The sequence below is a fragment of the Hemicordylus capensis genome, chromosome 5 (genome assembly GCF_027244095.1).
Source record: "Hemicordylus capensis ecotype Gifberg chromosome 5, rHemCap1.1.pri, whole genome shotgun sequence".
Lineage (NCBI taxonomy): Eukaryota > Metazoa > Chordata > Lepidosauria > Squamata > Cordylidae > Hemicordylus > Hemicordylus capensis.
The window spans coordinates 209189088-209210351 of NC_069661.1; the positions used below are offsets into that span (position 1 = coordinate 209189088).

At 45.0% G+C, this 21264-nt stretch overlaps 1 protein-coding gene across 1 annotated transcript in view; it reads right to left on the reverse strand.

The window, feature by feature from the left end:
- Positions 1-21264, reverse strand: part of LOC128327820 (sodium-coupled monocarboxylate transporter 1-like) — a 101715-nt gene that overhangs the window by 30259 nt on the left and 50192 nt on the right. The window contains exons 8-10 of the mRNA XM_053257088.1: positions 17783-17871; positions 7457-7572; positions 4109-4176 (exon numbers count right to left, since the gene is read on the reverse strand). Of these exons, the coding sequence (XP_053113063.1) occupies positions 4109-4176; positions 7457-7572; positions 17783-17871 (273 nt within the window). The remainder of the gene's footprint in view (positions 1-4108; positions 4177-7456; positions 7573-17782; positions 17872-21264) is intronic.

A 21264-nucleotide genomic window follows, 5' to 3' on the forward strand; every position in this document is an offset into this window, starting at 1 on the left:
TTCTATAGCTGCCTTCTAGCACTGCTGAGGGAAGGCCATGGCAGCAAGCCAAGGTGAATGTTCTTCTGTGGTTTGGGACCTCCAATTGATTGAGGTATGCTGCAGGAGAAGCAGAATATCTAAGCCCATCACTGATATAAAATTTTGGGACACTGCTGAGATCAGTTTGGCGTTCAATGTCTGTAATGCGCTGCTTGATCGTTGCTTTTGCCTGATCATAGCCCATATTGAGCAGGGTCAGGGTGGAGAGGCCCACCGTAGCCATTTTGGCCTCAAATGTCTGTATCCAACTAGAACAGTAGTCGTCGTGTAGGGTTAACGGGGCAAGGCCAATTGGGCGAGAGGATAATCTGAACCAATAACAAAGCGTGGTCGCCCACACCCTGGCCTCAATCTTGATCAGGCCTGTCTCCAGTCGCAGAGTGGCATTGGAGACACATCTTGGAACACGGAGCACTGCCCTCAGGAATTTAGACTGTACCCGTTCCAGAGTCGCAATGTTCGGAAAGGGGCCAACTGAGCACCATAGAGGAGCTGAGCTAATGGCTTGGCTTTAGTTTAGGTGCTGGGTAGATAATGGCCTCCTCTTGTCCATAGGTATTGAAGAATAGCAGAGGAGCTTCTCTGGGCATTTAAAGCCACGTGTTCTCCATGGGCTTTTCTAGAGCCGCCAGAGTGGAAAACTACTCTCAAGTACTTAAAATGGGCAACCTGCTCAATCTTATGACCTTCAATCCTCCAAGAGTAGATCTTGGGCCTCCTGGCAAATGCCATAATTTTAGTTTTGTGATAGTTAATTTCGAGGCGATCCTCCTTACAGTGCAGCAACAAGGCCCTCAGTGCTCTTCTAAGGCTGATGGGGGTCTTTGAGAGGATGGCTGAATCATCCACAAATAACAATATGGCAATGTGTCTCCCCACAAGTTTTGGAGGGTGAAAGTCAGGATTGCTAAGCTGACCCACCATAGAATTAATGTAGAAGTTAAATAGAAGTGGGGCCAAGAGACATCCTTGTTTGACGCCCTTCTGAGTTAGAACAGTCCTTGTAAGGTGACCTTGTGGACTACATCTCACCTTGAGTGAGGTGTCTATATGCAGGGTGCGGAGAAGATATAGCAGACACCGGTCAATGGAGGAGGCCTCCAACTTCTCCCACAGTTTAACACGTGAAATAGAATCAAATGATGCCTTGAGATCAATGAAGGCGGCATAGAGAGAGGTCATCCTGCAGGAGGAATATTTCTCTATGAGGTGCTGTAGGACTAGCACTGATCGATGGTGGAGTGCCCTTCCCGAAAGCCTGCTTGTTTCTCAGCAAGGAGATTTTTCTGTTCCAGCCAATCTCTAAGTTTCCCGTATAGGTGTCTCGCATATAGTTTGCTGATGGTATTGAACAAACTAATGGGTCTGTAATTGGCAGGATCATCCTTCTTGCCCTTTTTAAATATGGGGACAATGATCGCTACTCCCCAGTCCTTGGGAATTTGGCCATTCATATCGATATAGGTAAAAAGTGATGCCAGGATGGGAGCCCACCTGACTAGATTGTTTTTAACAGCCTCCAGAGGAATGAGGTCCTCTCCTGGAGCCTTTCCCGGTCTTAGTTGGGCAACTAGACTATGGATCTCTGAAGCTGACACCGGAGCCCATACTGGGGTATTCTCAATGGCACAGGAGGGGCTTCTGTAGGCTACGGCAGGGTCTTTGTATAAATCTTGAAAGTGTTTCTCCCAGATCTCTGTAAGGATATGACAGTCCAAGTGATTTGGGCCATACCTGGGAAAGTTCTTTGTTAGACACCAGAACATAGCAGTCTTTGGATCTAGTGGTCTGAATGAGTCTCATCCAGGCCTCTTTCATGGCCTCTTTTTTCTTACAAGCCAGAAGAAGTTTATACTGCCTTTTCTGCTGGAGGAGATTCTGTGCAGCCCACAGTCCAGAGCCAGATTTGTAGACTCGATAAGTATTGGCAAGGGCTTTTTTGGCAATGACACAGTCCTTATCAAACCACGGCTTGGAGGCTGGTTGGTGCTATGCATGAGGCTCACGGTTCTTACGAGAGAGGAGCTGCTGTAATTCCTGGACTAGGGCCTTATTAGGACTCCAGAGGTGCATAGATGGGGTCGCTGTTAAGTAGGGGTGTGCAATTCGGGTTTTCGGGTGATTCGGCTCGGTACCTGGATAGGCGTTGATCCTTGAGGATTGTCTAGCACACCCATAGTCTTCAGTTGGTCATCACTGGACAAGGGCATGTCAGATCACAGCTCTTGTGCTTTGGGTGATGCGTCCCTTAAGTCAGCAGAGGAGTGACATGAAGGCTCTGTAGGTGGTGGTATTGCTAGGGAGCTTTGTCCCTCCTTCTCATTGGTTGCCAAGATGTTTGTAGGAATCGGGACTTCCAACCCTGAGGCCAACTCCTCTGTTTCAGAAGAAGTCATAGCAAGGACCTGGGAGTTTCATGACATAGGCAGTCTGTCTGGAACGAGGAGGGCAGTGACACTATCAAAGTGTGGGTCTATGAACAGCAACACTCCTGGGAGTATGTCAGTTGCTGCTGGGTCCTCTGCCCTGAATATGCTAGGACATTTATTAGAGACAGGAGATTGCCTGGAAGATTGTTCTTGGTCACAATCACTTTCCAAGTCCATTTCAGACTCTTTACCATTTGCTAAATCTTCAACATTCACTTTTAGGAGTCTTTTAGGGGGTGATTTAATTTGAACTTCCATTGATAACTCCTGGTCAGTTTCAGGGTCTGAAGACTGAGTGGCCAGGTCTGTGTCTTTTTGGACTCAGTCTCTTTAGGAGCGCATTAATTTTGCTCTTTAGTTGTTGCAAATCATCTTGTCTGCAGGGTTGGATGTTGGCCAGCTCTGTAGAGAGGGTTGGCTGTGTCTTATCTTTTGTAAAAAACTTGTTTGGTTATGTGTCCTAGAGTGTACATTCCGAGCCTCAGTTAGTGCGGCGCTGCCATGGTTCAGAGCGGGCAGTTTATTATTAGTGTAAGATTCAGGATTGTTGCTGCTGATGTTTATAGGGCCCTTAATTAGTGATCTGGAGCTGAGATCTTTGAAAACACATTGCGCAATGATGCTGAATTGTCTCAAGTAACTGAGTTGGCACCCTTGCTGTCTTGAACGTTAAGAAAAGCCTTTTGAAGTCCAGCTGGGTTGGCAAAAAGTGAAACTGCTCCTTCTCGGAAGGGAAGATTTGTTGATTTAAGAGTTCCAAGAGGGAGGTGAGTATCTTTTTTTGGCTAGCTCATAAATGTGAATACTTTCTGGGAATGTAGATAAGGATCTGATGGGTTTGCAAGGTTCTTTGCAACTTTTCCTTGCTTAATCCATCTGCCTCTAGATAAGCCCAATGTGGTATGATGAACGACAAGGAAGAAGGGAGGGCTGAGTGGGGGCTGATATCAGCTGAGTTCTTAACCCTTTGCTGGGTCCTAGCTAAGAATTGGGCAAAATCCTGTGTTAGAGACTCTATTTGTCCCCCAATTTGGTTCAAATGCCCTAGAATTAAAAGCAGACTTTCTGCAGAAATAAGACAGGCGTTGCTCAACTGCCAGGTAACAAGGTCAGACTGCGAGTGAGGTGCTTTCCCAACTGTAGAGCTTTGGCCCCCATGGCTTGGGGAGATTCCCTCCTCATCTCTCCGATGAGACGATTTTAAGGTGGATTGTTTGCTATGTGTCTTCCGGTGAGTCTGCCTGTCAGTGGGGGTGAGGGCTTCCAAGGACAGGGCTACGAATCTGTTCTTGGTACTCACAGCAAAAGAGTCTTCCAGAACTGCCTCAGTTGCAGAGAGGAAGTTTTCAATTCTTAGCTGTTTCTTCTTCCTTGAACTCCCCTCTCCTTCATCGAGGGATGCTCTTGCTGCTGGGATTCTTCTGTAGTCTTTTTCTCCCCCTGGATGAGGTCAACGCCTTGAGTGGCATGTCTGGGGAGGGGGAATGCCCAAGTACAGGCAGGAGCTTGATGGTTAAGTTCTTAGCCCATCGCCATCTTGCCCCACCTCCGTAAACATACATAGGCTTGTGTTAAACATCTAAACAGCTTCTTTTAAACTGTATTAACACCAATGTTAGTAGTCATTAAACACTTACCTGTAACAAGCTGGTCAGAAAAGATGCTAAAGCAGCCATGAAAAGGCACAGTGCACCAAAAAACAGATCTGGGGGGGAAAAAATTACACAACTGTTTAAATAATTTTTTCAAATCTTTCAGCTTGTTGAGAAGTTGAAGAAGATACAACTTATTTATGTCCCTGCTAACAATATTTCAAATATAGCTGTTAGGCATGGCCAAACCAACAAAATGTCATTTTCTCTTTCCTCTCAACAGAAAGTTAATATGAAAATTTAAAAAGCATGGCACTAATGCTAGATATTGGTTTTCATATATAATTAGAATACCAAACAGAAACAATGGTCTTAAACAATCTTTTGAATGCTTTGAAGAAAAACAGCTTGTTGTACAATAGGGGTGTGCAGAACTGATTCAAAATGAACTGGGTTCGATTTGAACCACCCAAGTTCAGCTGGTTCAAACTCGAACTGGACTGGCCTACAAAAGAAAGGAAGTCAGTCCAAGTTCAAACTGGACTGGTTCAAGGGCTATGGCTGTAAAAGGGAATCTGGCAAGGATTCCCCTTTACAGATAGAGGGGTGGGGGGTTCCTTTAAAAGTGTTCTAAGGGTGGCAGGGGGCGGGGCGGGGGGAGGGCACTTTACCGGCTTTGTCATCATTGTCGACTCCTCTAAACCCCTCTGGCGCTCCCCTCCAGCAGTGTGAGCTGACGGCAGCCTGGTTCCAGCCTCCATGGATTACCGTAGGCCATGTGTGTTACATCCACACATGCATGTAGATCACACAAATGGCCTCCACTCATCTGCGGAACCTGAAAGTGGGCTACCACCAGCCCATGCTGCTGTGGGGGAGTGTTGGCGCTGTTTCGAGGCGCTTCTGTTGTTGAAGCCAGAAAGGGGCCCCTTCGGCCCCCCTCCCACCCACCCTTAAAACACTTGTAAAGGATTCCCCCATCCCTTTGCTTGTAAAAGGGAATTACAAGCATAGAGCCTCGAACCAGATCAAACTGACCGGACCCCTGGCCGGTTCAACTGAACTGGCTCATGGATTGGCAGTTTGGTTCAAATTCGAACTAAACCACCAAACCCTGTTCCATGCACACCCCTAATGTTTAATACATACCATTTGTGAATTTATGGGAAATCTCAGGCCTATGACCCACATATATTTCTATCTGGCTCCTCTTAACTCCCTGATTACTAATAATTCTGAAACTGTCTTAAGGCTTTTGGTCCAGGTTCAGTTATACTAGAGAGTCAGAGAGGTTAAAGACCTAGAGGTGGATTTGTAAGATCTGAGTTCAAGCCCCATCTCTGCCACAGACTCTAAACATTTAATATTCAACATTTATACTTAGTTAAGAACCCAGATGTGTAGAACTAGCCAACTGATTTAACTATTAGTTCCTGCCATTTGCTTTCCATTTTATACGAGCTGATAATCTAGGACAAGGCCATCTCTTTTAGTTTAAGAGATTATGAATATGAGACCTCATCAAAAGATTTGGATTATTCAACTAGATCACACTTCTGATACCCGGCTGGGACCAGAACCACGAAAAAGAGCCAAGCAGACTCTGGCAGGTCAGAAAGCAAAATTATTAGCAGTAATTTTCAGTTTAATCCTCTGGCTAGCTGGTGCTAGCAGGTATTGTGGTGGTAGAAGAGCCACAAGTGAGAGGCATTACCACAGGTAATACTGCTACTCCACCTCCTTGCTCTGTCACCACGTGTTTCTCATTCTTCAAAGTTTTTGGCTTGCCTACCTTCCCTTGGCTCAGCAAGTTCCTACACAAAGTATAGCTATAAAGGAATCACACATGCATGTTTTGGATTCTTACGTAGCAGGGGTTATTAGCCTACAGGACAACAAAAATCATTTCCTTCCATAGCGTATTTGTTCATGTGTTGAGGAGCAGGGGGGAAGCTTACTGCATGTTAGGGGTGCACACAAAACCAGGTTGTCCAGCTTGGTTCAAGGCCGGACTCGAACCGAATCAGGCATGTTCAGCTTTGTGCACCCCAAACTTCCCCAGTTCAGTTGGGGGAGGGAGTTTGAGATTTTTCTTTAAAAAAAATATTTAGTTATTTAGAAAAATAACTCATCACTGCTACTCCAAGGGCCTTCTCTGAGACCACGGGGTGGGCTCTCCCGGAGGTTCTCCTCCCCCTGCTGGCCTCTATTAATGTCCAAATCGCCCAGTTTGGGCAGTCTTTGGCCCATTCCAGGCCTGCCCTCTGTGTTGGAGGCCATTTTGGAGGCCGCCACGCATGCCCAATGGGCTTCTGCATGGCCTGGGTCATGACCTGGTGTGGCCTGGGTCATGACTCCCCATTGGGCATGCACAGAGGGCAGGCTCGGAATGGGCTGAAGACCACCCAAACCGGGCGTTTGGACATTTACGGAGGCCGGGAGGGGAGGGGGAACCTCCAGAGACCTCCCTGTAGCCCCGGAGAAGCCTCCCGGAGTGGCGGCGACGAGTTATTTATTTGTTTATTTGTTTACAAATACTTAGAACCCCCCAAACAGGCCAGGGGGTGTGGTCCAATGCCGAGTCATCGAACCAAACTGGTTCAGTGTCGAACAGATTCAGAATCGAACCTGTTCGCACATCCCTACTGTACATGCTTTGCTTACTAAGAATAACTTACGGTACATGCACCATTTATATATGGTGTAAGAAAACAATCTCAGACCTACAATGTACATCAGCCTTTCCCCCATTTCTAGCTAGTATATGAAAGGATGTACTGGAGCTGGATTCAAATACTTGATGCATCAGTATGCCTGCATAGGACAGACAGTTACACCATGACAAACAAAAGTGCTGCTGTCTTTAACTCAAAAAATTCTGGCAACCAGCCCAAAATATTATATTATTTATTATTATTATTTAAAAAATTCTAGCAATTGGCTCAGATGGGAAAAAATACACCCACCCACCCCACTCCTAGTCAGGCCCTTTCCTACCTGGCTGGCAACCCTGCTGCTTCTTAATGCATTCAAAGGATTCTACAATATTGCAGAAGAGTAATTTTCTTCTGCAGAAATCATGACAATTTAAACACTCATTTTTACAAGCTATGACTAAAAGCTGTAAGAGCTAGTCTAACTTCACTTAGATTATTTTCTAAAATAATTTTCACCAACTTCCTTAGCCCTGTTCAAACACTTGTACAACAACTATTCACCCATTATATTCAACACAGGTACAACAGAACATTTCCTATCTGTGCTATGCATTTGAGGGGGCCTGTATTCACTTTTTAAATCAACACAGGTTCACACAAAAACTTGTACAACATAATGACTGAATAGGGCTTCTGTTTCAGTCCCAAAGAGAGAAAATATCTCATGCAAACTTACTCATTCCCATGGAAATAGATGACAAGTGTCGGTCAGACAGCTCATGATGAAAACATGGTTTAATCAGGTCCTCTACAGCTACAGCAGCTAATGCATTGATACTGGATGACACTGTACTAAAGAATATAAAATTAAAATATTCTAAATTTTGCATCTTCATCAACTACAGCTTCACAAGTGTTTAAAAAATGGAACAATGAGAAGTAGCTGATCTAATCAGCAGAAGAAACAGGGTGGCCAGTGCACCTACAGGGGGATTTCCATCCTTGCACTGGGAACTGGCCCTAAACCCTTGGCTGCTGTTCAGTGGAGAAAGAACATCTATCTGATGCAGGATCCTTGCACAAGGGACTTATTTGGGAGGAGTTACTGCTGTTGGCTCTTGGTGTCCCATTCTAACAAAGGCTCACAGGTATGCCTATCAGCTTTTAAGGTCAGCACAGCTTTGGAGTTTTAAGAGGGGACTTTTACCTTGTTTTGAGTTTAGCTGTAAAAAACAACTAACCAGTTCTGTACTGCTTGTGAGCCCTGCTGATGCCGAAGAGACCTATGATTGAGCCATAATCAAAATAAAAGGGGAAAGATAGCAAGGCGGCAGCAATCTACAAACCATTTACTTGAATAGTGAATGTGTATGCAGATGAATGTGTATTCAATGAAATTGCTCTACAGTGACTGTTTACAGAGCATAGCCTAACCGTGACTATGGCTAATGTGCATGCTTTTACTGATAACATTATCCATCACTTTAAAAAGTTAATTTGGGCAGTGGGGTTATATTATTATTATTGTACTAGCCGACCCTGCACAGAGCATCTGTGCACTCTTGGGGGCTGGCAGTTACCTCTTCCCCCCCACCCCACCTTCTGCCCCAGTCTCCACTTCCAGGCCCAGCTGCCGAAGGGCAATGCTCATGTTCCTTTGCAAAAGTGATGGAATAATGCCATGCTATGACCAGAGCCCAAGTAGCAATGAGGCATCCTTCGGACCAACCTAGGTGGGTCGCTTTTCTAAAAGTGCAAAAGATCCACTTTCTGCCTGCATTTGCATACTGGGGCTTTGATGTCACAAAGCCCCTGCTTAGTGCCGCTTGGCACAGCATGTTTACGTCTGCAGCGAGCAAGTCCCAAACAATGAGAAAGTGTTCTCTGCCTTGCAGTGCCCACTGTCCGTGTACGGGGGAGGGCACGGTTCACTCAGTTTCCATGGAAATGGGTGCCTGCAAGTTCCGTCTAGCAAAGGGTAAACTGTCAGGAGCTGCCTCTCCTCCCCACCGTCGCTTCTGCCCCCCTCCCCCCTGGGCCTTGCCTCCACGGCTGGGCTGGTCTCCTCCGCGGCCGGGCCCGCCGGTGCTGCTGCTCTCCTCTGCGGCCGGGCCCGCCGGGCTCCCCATTCATGGCCGCTGCCGCTGCTGGTCTCCTCCGGTGGGTGGCCCGCCGCCACCGCCACTGCCGCCGGGCTCCTCCGCGGCCAGACCTGCCTGGCTTCCTGGCCATGGCCGCCGCTGCTGTTCTCCTGGGTGCGCCTTACCCAATCAGGTGCCCCCACAGCCCAGCCAATCAGCTGGGCTGCCAGGACGCACGTTCTAAAGGCACACCCAGGAGAATTATATATATAGATGCAATTGCTTAACTGAGGCCCAGTTCCAACTTACCACTACACTACACTTAGAGGAACCTGTCATGGAAATATGACCACTCTTCACCCACACATCTCTCCCTCATTGTCACAGAGAGTTAGGAATACAATATATTAAGCTGTGCAAACTACATATAAGCAGAAGATTATCTACAATTGAATGGGTCGACAGTCCCCTTCCTACTGATTCCTAGCATGGAATCTGCCTTTTTTACAGCTGCAGTGCGCGGAGTCAACGCTTTCAATGAGCTGTCCACCATGACCCCAACATATTTCTCCTGGTCAGTCACCAACAGCTCAGCCCCAATCAGTTTTTATTTGAAGATGGGTTTTTTTGTCCCGATATATATCACTTTACACTTGCTAACATTGAATGGCTTTTGCCATTTTGTTGCCTACTCCCTGAATTTGGAGAGTTCCTTTTGGAGTTCCTGACAATCTGTTTTGGAACTCACTACCCTAAATAGTTTAGTGTCATCTGAAAATTTGGCCACCTCACTACTTACTCCAACTTCTAGATCATTTATGAATAAATTAAAAAGCACTGGTCCCAGTACTACAGATCCTGGGGGATCCCACATCTTACTTCCCTCTGTTGTGAAAAAAAACAGGTTGCTCACCTGTAACTATTGATCTCGTAGAGATCTGTCAACATCCATAAGTATAGGGTTCTCTACCTGTATAGGAACCATGCGGTAGCAATGCAGCAGCTCGTCAAGGTGTCCAAGTCTCACCTCCACGCCTACAGCCTGCTATTTAAAGGCAGACTGGGCACCATGTTCCTCAGTTCTTGGATGACCACCGTGAAGGACGATCATCTGGATAAGCAGGTGAGTTCATCAACGTCAAAGCAGAATGGCTTGCACACTGGTACACATATAGCAGAGCACTACTGCAGAGGAATGGTCCGGGAGGGTCTTATGGATGTCGACAGATCTCCACCAGATCAATAGTTACTGGTGAGCAACCTGTTTATCAGGATCAAAATCCATCGAGATCCATAAGTATGGGTGTTTAGCTAGCTCTCCATGGAGGAGGGTGCAGCAGTAGCTATTTTAATACCCACTTCAAAACGCTTCTTCCAAAGCTCACCTCAGCAGCAAAGTGCACATCTATGGCGTAATGCTTAACAAAAGGCAACTCTGTGGACCATGTTGCTGCTTTACAGATGTCAGCAAAATTTACCCTGATAGGTGTGCAGCCGATGAAGCATAGGAACGAGTAGAGTGGGCCTTGATTGCTTCTAGTGGTTGTATGTTCTGCAACTTGTAGGTCAGCAAGATGAGCTCGACCAGCCAGCTGGACATCCTTTGTCTGGATATGCAAGCGCCTTTGGCAGGACCCTTGTAAGCCACAAAGAGGCACTTGGAGGACCAAACGTTTGGTATGTGCTAGGTAGAACAGCAGTGCCCTACGTACATCCAGAATATGCATCACACATTCCAAGGGTGGAGACGGGTCCGTGAATAATGTAGTGAGCACAATATCCTGACTGAGGTAGGAGTTGGACACTATCTTGGGAAAAAGTCCAGGTCCATACGCATCAGCTCCTTATAAGGACAGATCCTGGTGTAAGGGGAATCAATCCATAAGGCTGTAAGTTCACTTTCCACACTTTGCAGTGGTGGTAATAGCGAGTAGGAAAATAGCGAGTTGTGACTGTTTTAAAAGTCACAAGTTTGATGGCAGAAGTAGCCATGGGTTCAAACGGGCCTTGAGTCAACACAGAGAGCACCAAGGAAATGCTCCATGGTTCTACTGGAGCACAAATACGTGGGTATATATTCATGAGCCCTTTCAAGAAGGCCTTGCTATCTGGGTGTGAGAAAAGAGTTTTGCCATCACATCCTGGGTGTCTGGAAGAAAGTGTAGCCAAGTGGACCTTTAGGGACACTTTAGCCAAACATTGTGTTTTTAATATAGTCAAACAGAGGAGTATAGTGTGGTGTAGTGGCTAGAGTGCTGGACTAGGACCGGGGAGACCCGAGTTCAAATCCCCATTCAGACATGAAACTAGCTGGGTGACTCTGGGCCAGTCACTTCTCTCTCAGCCTAACCTACTTCACAGGGTTGTTGTAAGAAGAAACCTAAGTATGTAGTACACCACTCTGGGTTCCTTGGAGGAAGAGCGGGATATAAAATGTAAAAATAAATAGATAGATAGATAGATCCTTTATCGCCGCTTGTTTAGGTAGGAAACCTCGCACTTTGGCATAGTTCTTAAAAACGCAGCCACTTTCCAAAATAGTTGCGTCTAGTGGAAAGCTTTCTTTGGTCAAGTAAGAGGTTATTTAGAAGACTATTCACCATGCTGTCAGACGGAGTATGTCTGGGTGGAATACATGTCCACTGTCCAGGGACAGGAGATCTAGCTGCTCTTGAGGCAGACAATGGTATTGGTTTCCTGACAGTTGTACCTGTGGAAACCATGGTTGCCATGACGTCCACTAGGATGCATGATGTAGGAGCAGCCAGATGTGCCACCACTCAACTTATCAAGGAATGTGGTGGAAACATGTATGGTGTCTAGAGTCCAGTCCATCCAGAAAGCATCCCCTAGAGACTGAGGGCCATGTCTCGCTCTTGAGCAAAAGCAATTGCACTTCATGTTCTCCGAAGTTGCGAACAAGACTATGGTTGGGCTCATCCACAGGTCGAAAAGGGGAGCAATATAGTCCGTCTTGAGCTCCCATTCATGTTGCTGTTGCTGTGAAAACATGCAGCTTAGATCTTCCACTGTCCAAGCCCTCTATGTGGATGGCTATTGGATACACTCGGTGCCTGATGCACCAATGCCACAGTTGGACACAGAGCACAGAGGATCCGTGACACTGTTTCCCCCCTGGTGATTGATGTAAGCTAGGGCCGTGGTATTGTCCAATTGAACTTGGATGACTTTATCTTGTAGTAGTGGAAAGAAGGCCTTCATTGCCTGGAAGACAGCCAGCAACTCCATGAAGTCGATGTGCAACTGAACCTGCTGTGGGGTCCATTTGCCTTGTATTTGATGGTCCTTGCAATGGGCACCCCAACCCAGCAGAGATGCATCTGTTGTCAACCAGACTGATGATGATGCAGTCTGGAAAGGGACTTCCTCTAAGAGGTTCTGGCCGTTTGACCACCATGACAGTGAGAGAAGAGTATTTGTGATGGTATTTCCAGACACATGAGTTGACTGTCTTGATTTGGATGGAAAACTGATAGAAACCACAGTTGTAGCTTCCTCATTTTCAACCGTGCATGACGTATCACTGTGTTGCTGGATGCCCAGTAGTCATTGGACGAACTGAGCCGGTTGAAATGGATTCTGTTGGAATTCCTGAATTAAGTCCCTGATGCATTCATATCTTTCTCTGGGTAAGTAAGCTTGTTTAACACTGTTTAACACTGCTCCTATGTAGTTGATGACAAGTACTGGTTCCAAACAGGACTTTTTTGAGTTGACTTGGATCTCCAAGTCCTGGAGGAGAGTCAATACATACTGTATCTGTGAAAGTAACTCTTTTCAGTCCCTGGAAGTCAGAAGCCAATCGTCTAAGTATAGGTAGATTGTGATACCCTGTGTCCTCAGGTGGGAGATCACAACTGCCATAAATTTGGTAAAAACCCCTGGGGCAGTAGAAAGATCAAAGGGTAAGACGTTGTACTGGTATACTTACTCACCTATGATAAAGTGCAGGTATTTCCTGTGTTGCTCCCACATACTGATATGAAAGTCGGCGTCTTTCTGATACAGCATTGCAAGCCAATTCTCTTGATAGAGAAGTGGTAAGATCTCTTGCAATAATATCATGCGAAATTTTCTGATGCAAACCAATTTGTTCAATTGGTGTAGATCCATGATGGGGCAGATTCCACCATCCTGTTTTGGGATCTGAAAATAAGGGGAGTAAAAACCCTCCCATCTGTGCACCCACCACATAGGGATGATTGCACCCTTTTTCAATAACTCCTTCACTTCCTCCTGTAATGACAGAGATGGTGGAGTGAACTTGTGTTGCCCTTCTCCTGAATATGATACAGACTTTCCAGTCTCTTGGAGGTGGGAGTTGACGTATGTAGCACCTCCCAGGCACACTTCGCAGTCCTGGAGATTACACGTAGAACAGGCAGAGCCACCGGTTGAGTGGCCTGCGACTTAGACATAGTTTCAACTTCAAATCCAAACCCAATGCTTCTGCCATAGACCTTACGTGCTTGTGGTAAGCTTTCATCTCATTTGGAGAAACATAGGTAGAAAGAGACACATCCACTGGAGGTTCCCCTAAGCTCTCTGCATCCTTGGGATCAGATTCAAAATCTGAGGATCCATGGTGATCCAATGCAGTGCCAGTTGGAGAAGACGGAACACATTTCAGGGACGGGCCTTCTCCGTTGCTGCCCTGAGGCTTTGGAATGCTCTCCCTAGTCAAATAAGAGCCTCACCATCTCTGACAACTTTTAAAAAGTCTTTTAAAGACACATCTGTTCACCCAGGCTTTTAACTGATATTGTTTTGATTGTTTTATTGTTGTTTTTAGAATATTGTTTTAAAAATTTTAAATTGTTGTGTTTTAAATTTCTTGTTTTTGTTTTTAACTAATGTTTTACTTTTGTTTTTATCTTGTTATAAACCGCCCAGAGACGTGAGTTTTGGGCAGTACCCATCGCCTGAAGAGGTGGTTGCGTAGTCTGTGTTCCCTGAGACATTCCTGGTGTTGGCAGAGTCTGTGTTGCCTCAATTGTGTATGTGAAAGATCTGTTCTGGGCATCTCCACTATCCAAGGTGGCAACTGCCAGTGAGGAAGCAATTGAAGTGTAGGATTTCATTGTAAAAGACTTCCATGACTTTTCCCTCTGGTAATCGTACGGTGCACCTGGAGAGCAGGAACCCAGGGCAGTCATAGCGAGGGCATCACCAGCAGAAGAGATATGAGAAAAGCCATAGGAATGCCAGGCTGAAGGACTTTGTAAAGCCACTGATAAAGCAGTTGTTTGAGGTTGGGCCGGTGCTGAAGTACCGAAGTGTGGTACCTCAGTATCTGTGGGAAGAAACCCTTTAAACATAGATGTAGACGGGGTACTCGAAGATGAGTCCAAAACTGACAGTAGCATGTGTGTGGTAGTAGGGTCTAAGCCCACATTCCCATTCGCATCTTCTTGTACCTCATCGACATTGGCAGTTGGCAACATGGAGAAACCTGTTACGACATTGATAGTACCAGTGTGTGTAAAGTCACTATCGAGAGTGAAAACTGAGGCACTGAGGTCGAAGGAGCATCTTGTTGTCGGTCCCTTGGTGTCAACAGCACTGAAGAGGCAATCGGCATCAGTGCCAGAGACAATGATCGTGCTCTCGATGTTGATCGTGTCACTGTTAATGGGCTGTCAGCATCAAGTGGGTCCTTCAGTATCGGCAAGATTCTGGAAGGGCCAGTGTCGAGAGTAGCCTTCGACATCGATGGTGACTTTGGAGGTAAATGCTGCAGCCCTGAAGGAGATGGAGTTCAATCCCGTGTCAGGTCAATAGTTTTAGATTTCTTCTTCTTCTTTGGCACCAGCGGGCAAATGTCAGTGGCTGTACGCTTAAGATAGTATAGGCTTGGAAGATTTAGGTGTTGAGCCAGATCCAGTATTAGAAGGCAGCTGTGGACTTCGAGTTGATAATGTTGGCTTAGAGACCTTCGATGTTGAAGATATTATTGACGTCGATGGCTTGCGAGGCCTCAACACGGAAGATGTTACTGGTGGTGTTTTTGAAGAAGAGGTCGTTGGGCATGGTTCACCCGGAGCTGACGAGCTTAGGACTTCATCGTAAATGGCTGCATGAAGCCGAAATGCCCAATTCTTGAGGGTCTGTTTAGAGAATGACAGACCAAATTTGCAAGTGGACACGTCGTGTTCCTCTCCCAAGCAAATGAGGCACAACTAATGAAGTTGTCTAAAAATGCATTAGAGGGGAGTTTTGCTTTACAGCCCTCACACATCTTAAAGAGCCTTTTCTCCTCAGCCATTCCGACAAGTAAATTTGTTAGTCAAATCCATTCTGAGGAAAAAATGCCAATCGTAGTTTGTCAGCTAAACCGAGTCAAATACCAAACCTTGTCTGTCAGACAGAAATTAATCAAATTCAAGTTTATAGTCCGTTATTTAAAAAAAGATGAACTCACAAGAGAAAAAGCCGAAGAACTATTCCGACAAGGAACAACAGACTGAGGTCCAAATGCAACAGCAGTCGGAAAAGAACTGAGGAACATGGCACCCAGCCCACCTTTAAATAGCATGCTATAGGTGTGGAGGCGGGGCTTGGACGCCTCAAGCTGTGGCATTGCTACCATGTGGTTCCTGTGAAGGTGCAGAACCCCATACTTATGAATCCTGATCCAGATCTGTCCATTTCCGACCCTATGTATCTTATCCTTCAACCAGTTACCAATCCACAGCTGACCCTGTCCCATTATCCCATGACTGATAAGTTTACTCAAGAACTACTAGGGAGATGAACGGTTAAAAATTTGGTTTCAATTGCATTTCAGGTTCAATGGAATTCTTTAACTCTCCAATTTAGACACTAATTTAGTCTGGTAACTAATTCAGACACTCTAAACTGGTTTAGAATACATCTTGTACAGAATAATATCAAATGTATTTTGTCTGCAACATTAGAAGAGTGCAAAAACCACCATTAACCTGAGAAAGGTATCCATCTCCCCTCCTCCAGACTCATTAGGGTTCAATTTAAATATCCCTCTCCCCTCTCTCAGCTAGGATTCCATCTTCACAACAATTTGGAAAGCTTTAACTTAACCGGTTTAAGATGAATGGAAATAATAAAAACAACTTGCAGACAGTTCCATTCTCAGAGTCTAATGAGGTCTTGTTGTTGTTGGACAACAACAGCCTGTGGGAGGAATGTTCCTATTTGAGCAGCAGACTACCAGTCCTAGGCCCTGCCTATCTCTACTGCTGTTCCTCCTCCCCTTTTCAGATGACTCACTGGGAAATATAATTTCCTTCCTATATAGATGGTGCAGAGATTAGCTCTTTACATGCCTTCAAAAGAATCCAAGTGCCCAATTATTGAACCACTTGTTTTGAACCAGTTACCACTTGTTCTTGTCGTTTAGGGTCTGGTTCTGGTTCAGATTCAAATCAACCTGAGATTTTAGGTCAGGTTAAGTTCTTGTTCACTGAAAAACCTTCCCTGAATCAGTTTTTGGGTTCAGTTCAGTTTGACACTCTGTCAGAAGAGTGACTATATCTTTTTGGCGAGTTAACAACTCTATGTTCTCCAAGAACACAGCCAACAGAAAACGCTCCTCCCTGTGCAGCCCTCTCTGCAAAGTCAATCCCAGAATAGGAGTACCACAGCAAGCAATGAAAGATGTACTGGGCAAGCAGGACGGGGCAAGCCAGAATAGAAACACTTCCGGTTAAAAGTTCATCTTTAGAAAACACATTTATTGCCACATAACGTTTGAGCCATAGGACAAATCCAGATTTGTCCTGCTGAATGTCTCATACTAGGGATCCATCTCAGGATTATTTACCTATTGTATCTTCCTAAATCAGGTAATGTCCTTGCATTAATTTCACAGCTATGTTTCCTATACATATGCAGCCAAGTCTTTTGCTAATGACCTTCAGTCAAGAGCTAGCAGATGTTATGCTCCCTAGATTGCACAGTTTCTTCTTCCAAGAGTGCAACAAGAGATTTTGATTTCTGACTCAAAACTCCCCCAGCTCCCACCCACTCACCCCTACTTTTGGACTTTTGTTTTATGTTCAGTCTAATGAAAACTTTTGATAGAGTGAAAAGCTCACTCCTTTTTTCCTTTTTAGATGGTTCTAGTAAAACTGTTACACAATTGTTATTTGTGGATTTTTCCAACAGTCCAATACTGCTACCCATAAATTTTGCCTTTTGCTTCTGTTGCCATGTAAGGTATAACCTACCTGTCCATTCTATGAGTCGACATTAAAGATGTAAATCCAGCTAAATGTTTAAACTGCTCAAATTTTAGTTTTAACTGTTAATGGACAATTGCTCCCATAAAAATTGTTCACATGGGATCAAGGGTGCATCCATGCAATGGCCACTCTATCTCTCAATGAAAGGTGGTCCTGGTGTCTGCCAGGAAGTGCAGTGGTGTCAAAGGACGATTAACTCAGACTCAGGAGTCCCCCCACCTCTCTTCCCTATATAAGCCTGCAGTTTTGGGGGGTCCTTCCAATGCATATAGCAATCAAACCCAGCTGTCAGCTGCATTTGGCATTATTCCTGGCCATCACTAACTTGGGTCAAAATGATGCCAAAAATGCTCTTAAACTCACTGAGCAACCTTGGTGCTTAAAGTGCATTTAGGAGTGTTTGCCGGTTCCTTTTAACAAAAGCTGGTGGTAAACAAATATAATGCTGAACTTGGATAGAACTTTCCATGTCGAGAAACTTGGCTTCATGGCTAGAGACAACTGAAGGCTTAAAAAAACCAATGTATATTGAACTGTGCATGACTTTCTAACACACAGCACTTTGTTTATTCCCTGTAGCTAATTGTGGCAGATGATGATGATGACAAATCAGACTAATCTATTGCATTGCTATGACAGCAGACAGTTGAGAGATCCTGGCTCAGCATAAAATGTAGAGCTAGATTTCAGGAGTTACTTTCCAGCATCCAGCCCAATTATGTCAAGATTTTAACTTACCTTAACGTCCCACTGTAGGTCCCAGCCACAAAAAGTCCTGGAATTCCTGGAACACTTCCCAAAATTTCCAATACCAAATATGGCATGAGCTGGAAAATTCCACAATTAAGATTAATATTAAACTTCCTTTTTTAAAATTTTGCACTGGTCTTTAAAAATCTATCACTCATATTTGAAATATCTATTAACATTAGCAATGTCATTTTACACTTCCCCAGCAACCATCCCAAAGAAAAATAACCACAGTATTTCTTCAAATAAGGAATGCAATATACATTCCAGCTCTGGCTTGAGAATATGCTTAACTAAAAAGCTTCATTGTGTCCACCACTTGCTCAAGTTACAAATCTGGTTTCTGGTGATGCATATTAAGTTATTCCTCATTGATCTAATATATCAGTGATCTTCTGTATTTTTCACATGAGGGCCACATTGTAGTGGGGGTGGGTCAATGGTGGTGGTGGGGGAACCCTACCTTCAGTATGAGAGCCATTTCCCTCTGCGCTCAGCTCAGCTCCGCACAGTACTGTGCTTTTTTCCCTAGTGCTGGGAGGGCTTTTAGGAAAACAGAGCCCTCCCAAGAGTTCTATCAAGAAGGCACTGGGAAGGGACACACTTCCCAGCACTTGATGCTAGGGATGTGCACGAACCGATTTGGCAGTTCTTTTAGATAGATAAATTTTATTACGATCGTAGATCAGACAAATTGGCAGGGTTACTTTTACAGACCACTGAATTGGTCCAGAGGTCCAGAGTTTGGACCAATTCGGAGGCAGGGGGTTACCTTTAAGGAGCAGGGAGGGTGCCCATTCCCCCACTGTTGTTGTCTCCAAAAATGCTGGTATGGGGCTGCTGCATATCTCCTTGAAGCCCTGGCCAGCATCGTACCAGAAGTGGCCAGTCAGCTGACCAGGGATGCAAGGGGCAATGCAGCAGCCCCACACCAGTGTTTTTGGAGACAGCGCTGGTGAGGGGGGAATGGGCACCCTCCCTGCTTCTTAAAGGTAACCCCCACACCCACCTCCCAGGAGTGCACGAACCCGTTCATGCACATCTGTACTCGATGCACACCTTCCAAAATAGTGCAGAAGATTTGGAGGGCTGCATTTTCTTTAAAGGAAACCCACGACTGCTACTACTACTACAGATATTTATATACCGCTCTTCAACCAAAGTTCACAAAGTAGTTTACATAGAAAAATAAATAATATATAAATAAGATGTTCCCGTCCCCAAAGGGCTCACAATCTAAAAAGAAACACAGGGCAGATACCAGCAACAGTCACTGGAGGGTTGCTGTGCTGGGGTTGGATAGGGCCAGTTGCTCTCCCCCTGCTAAATATAAGAGAATTGCCACTTTAAAATGTGTCTCTTAGCTCAGCTATCAGGGGCAACTGCTGGTGTGAATGGTCATCTCCACGTGGTGCCAAGGGGACAGTGCAGAGTATTCAAATTTGACCAAAACTTTACAGACCCAAAAAACAATTAGTCGGGGCCACAATTGTTCCAGTTGATGAGAGCCGCCACTGGCCCCCCAGGCCTACAGTGAAGAACACTGTAATATACCTAACTGCAGGGATTTTATTTTAGGCACTGCTGGCTAAAAACAAGCAGTTAGTATGCATGTTTGCTCAGAAACTGTCAAAGATACAAATGCAAAAAATTAATTTAATTTAAATCAGCCTTTTTCTCTATCTATATCACTGACTTACATACAGCACAGCACCCCACTGATTCAAAAGCAGAGTGTATGTGCTTGATCTGTGCCTCTCCAAACCACATCCATGCTGCTAATGAGCTTGCTTCGGCTTCATCGTTACTAACAATTGCACCATCAATGTAGTGTTGAGCCTACTATCGCAAATAATGGGAGGTTTGCCACTGCAGCTATGACAATTTGTAGTTGCCACGGAGCCTCTTCAAGCTCATTGGCAGCGTGGATGTGGTTTGGAGAGGCACAGAACAAGCACATGCACCTCGGACTGGCAGGACGCTGCACTGTACGTAAGCCACTGGTTTGAATGTACCATACCAATGGCCAAGTACAGTACCAACAATGTCATCAACGAAGAAGCAGTGAAGGCCAGTACAAACATTTCCCACCAAGTTCTAGAATCCAGTTTAATTTATTATAATATCAGCAAATAAAAAAAATGTTTACAATAAGAGAAGTAAAACATTATGTTATCATGCTTTATCAGACCTGTGAGTTACACACAAATGCACCATGGTTATGAGTCCTTGGGTAGAACTCCAACTCGCTCAGGGAACTTAAACTTTGAAGCTGGGGAACTACTCAAGTGCTAGGGGAAATGCTTTTCCTTCAGCCAACTCTGACCAACAGAAGAAACAGGCAGCTATCAATCTGGTAGAGTAGGCCCAGATTGACTAGCACCAAACCAGCAAAAATACGTACAGATCCAGAATGTACCCCAAAGAGGCAGACACAATCAAGTGGCAAGAATTTTTCAAAAGAAAATAGTAAACACACACAAAAACTGTGTTTTGCCGATTTGTTTACTTAGACATACTTCTGTTTCTTGCCTTTTCCCCTTAAGGAACTCAACAGGGTTAACAGTAACAAAAATTAACACAATGGTACATCAATTAAATACAATAGCTGACATGTTCTACAGCATGAGGATGGTGGAATAGGAACTGCATCCTCTCAAAGCAGACCTCACTGTGAAGGAGCAGTTTCTGTCCTGCCCTACTAGCTTTGCAGAACATGTTAGTCTGAGCTCAGCTAGTTGCACATACAAGGGGAAGGGATTTTTGCTGATTACCCCTCCCTCCAAAGTATTTTTTAAAAAACTTCAAAATATGTCCCTGAGGTTCATGCAGCCCTCAGGGACATATTTATAAATCCACAAAGTACTTTTGGAGGGTGGGGTGATCAGCAGAAATCCCTCCCCCACTCTCTCTGCGTGCATGATTGGTTGCTCAACAAGCCTCTGGCTGAGCTCAGAGCAGACCTCACTGTGAAGGAGCAGTTTCTGTCCTGCCCTACTAGCTTTGCAGAACATGTTAGTCAATAAGAATAAAAGGATCACTGAAATCCCAAACCTAGATAAACACAACAATAAAAACAATCACAAAGCCAAGAAAGTCAGAGTGCATTTGGGAAAGGTTTTCAACCTGTATTGGAAAATAGGTAGAAAGGATCCCAAGCTCATCTCAGGGGGAAAGGAATATACAGAGTTGGGGCACCCACTAAGGCAGCTCACTCCCTCTTCTTTATCAACCTCACCTCTTGAGGCAGAGGGATGTGCAGAGGGGCTGCTCTAAAAGTTCATATGGACCAAGCATATGGGATGAAGCAGTTCTACAAGTATCTTGGTCCTAAATCATTTAGGGCTTTAAAGGTAGCAATCAGCATCTTGAATACCACCTGGAAACCCACTGGAAACCAGTGCAGCTGATATAGCAAAGGTGTCACATGGTCCAAGCACTTGGTACCTGCCATAATTATTGCAGCTTCA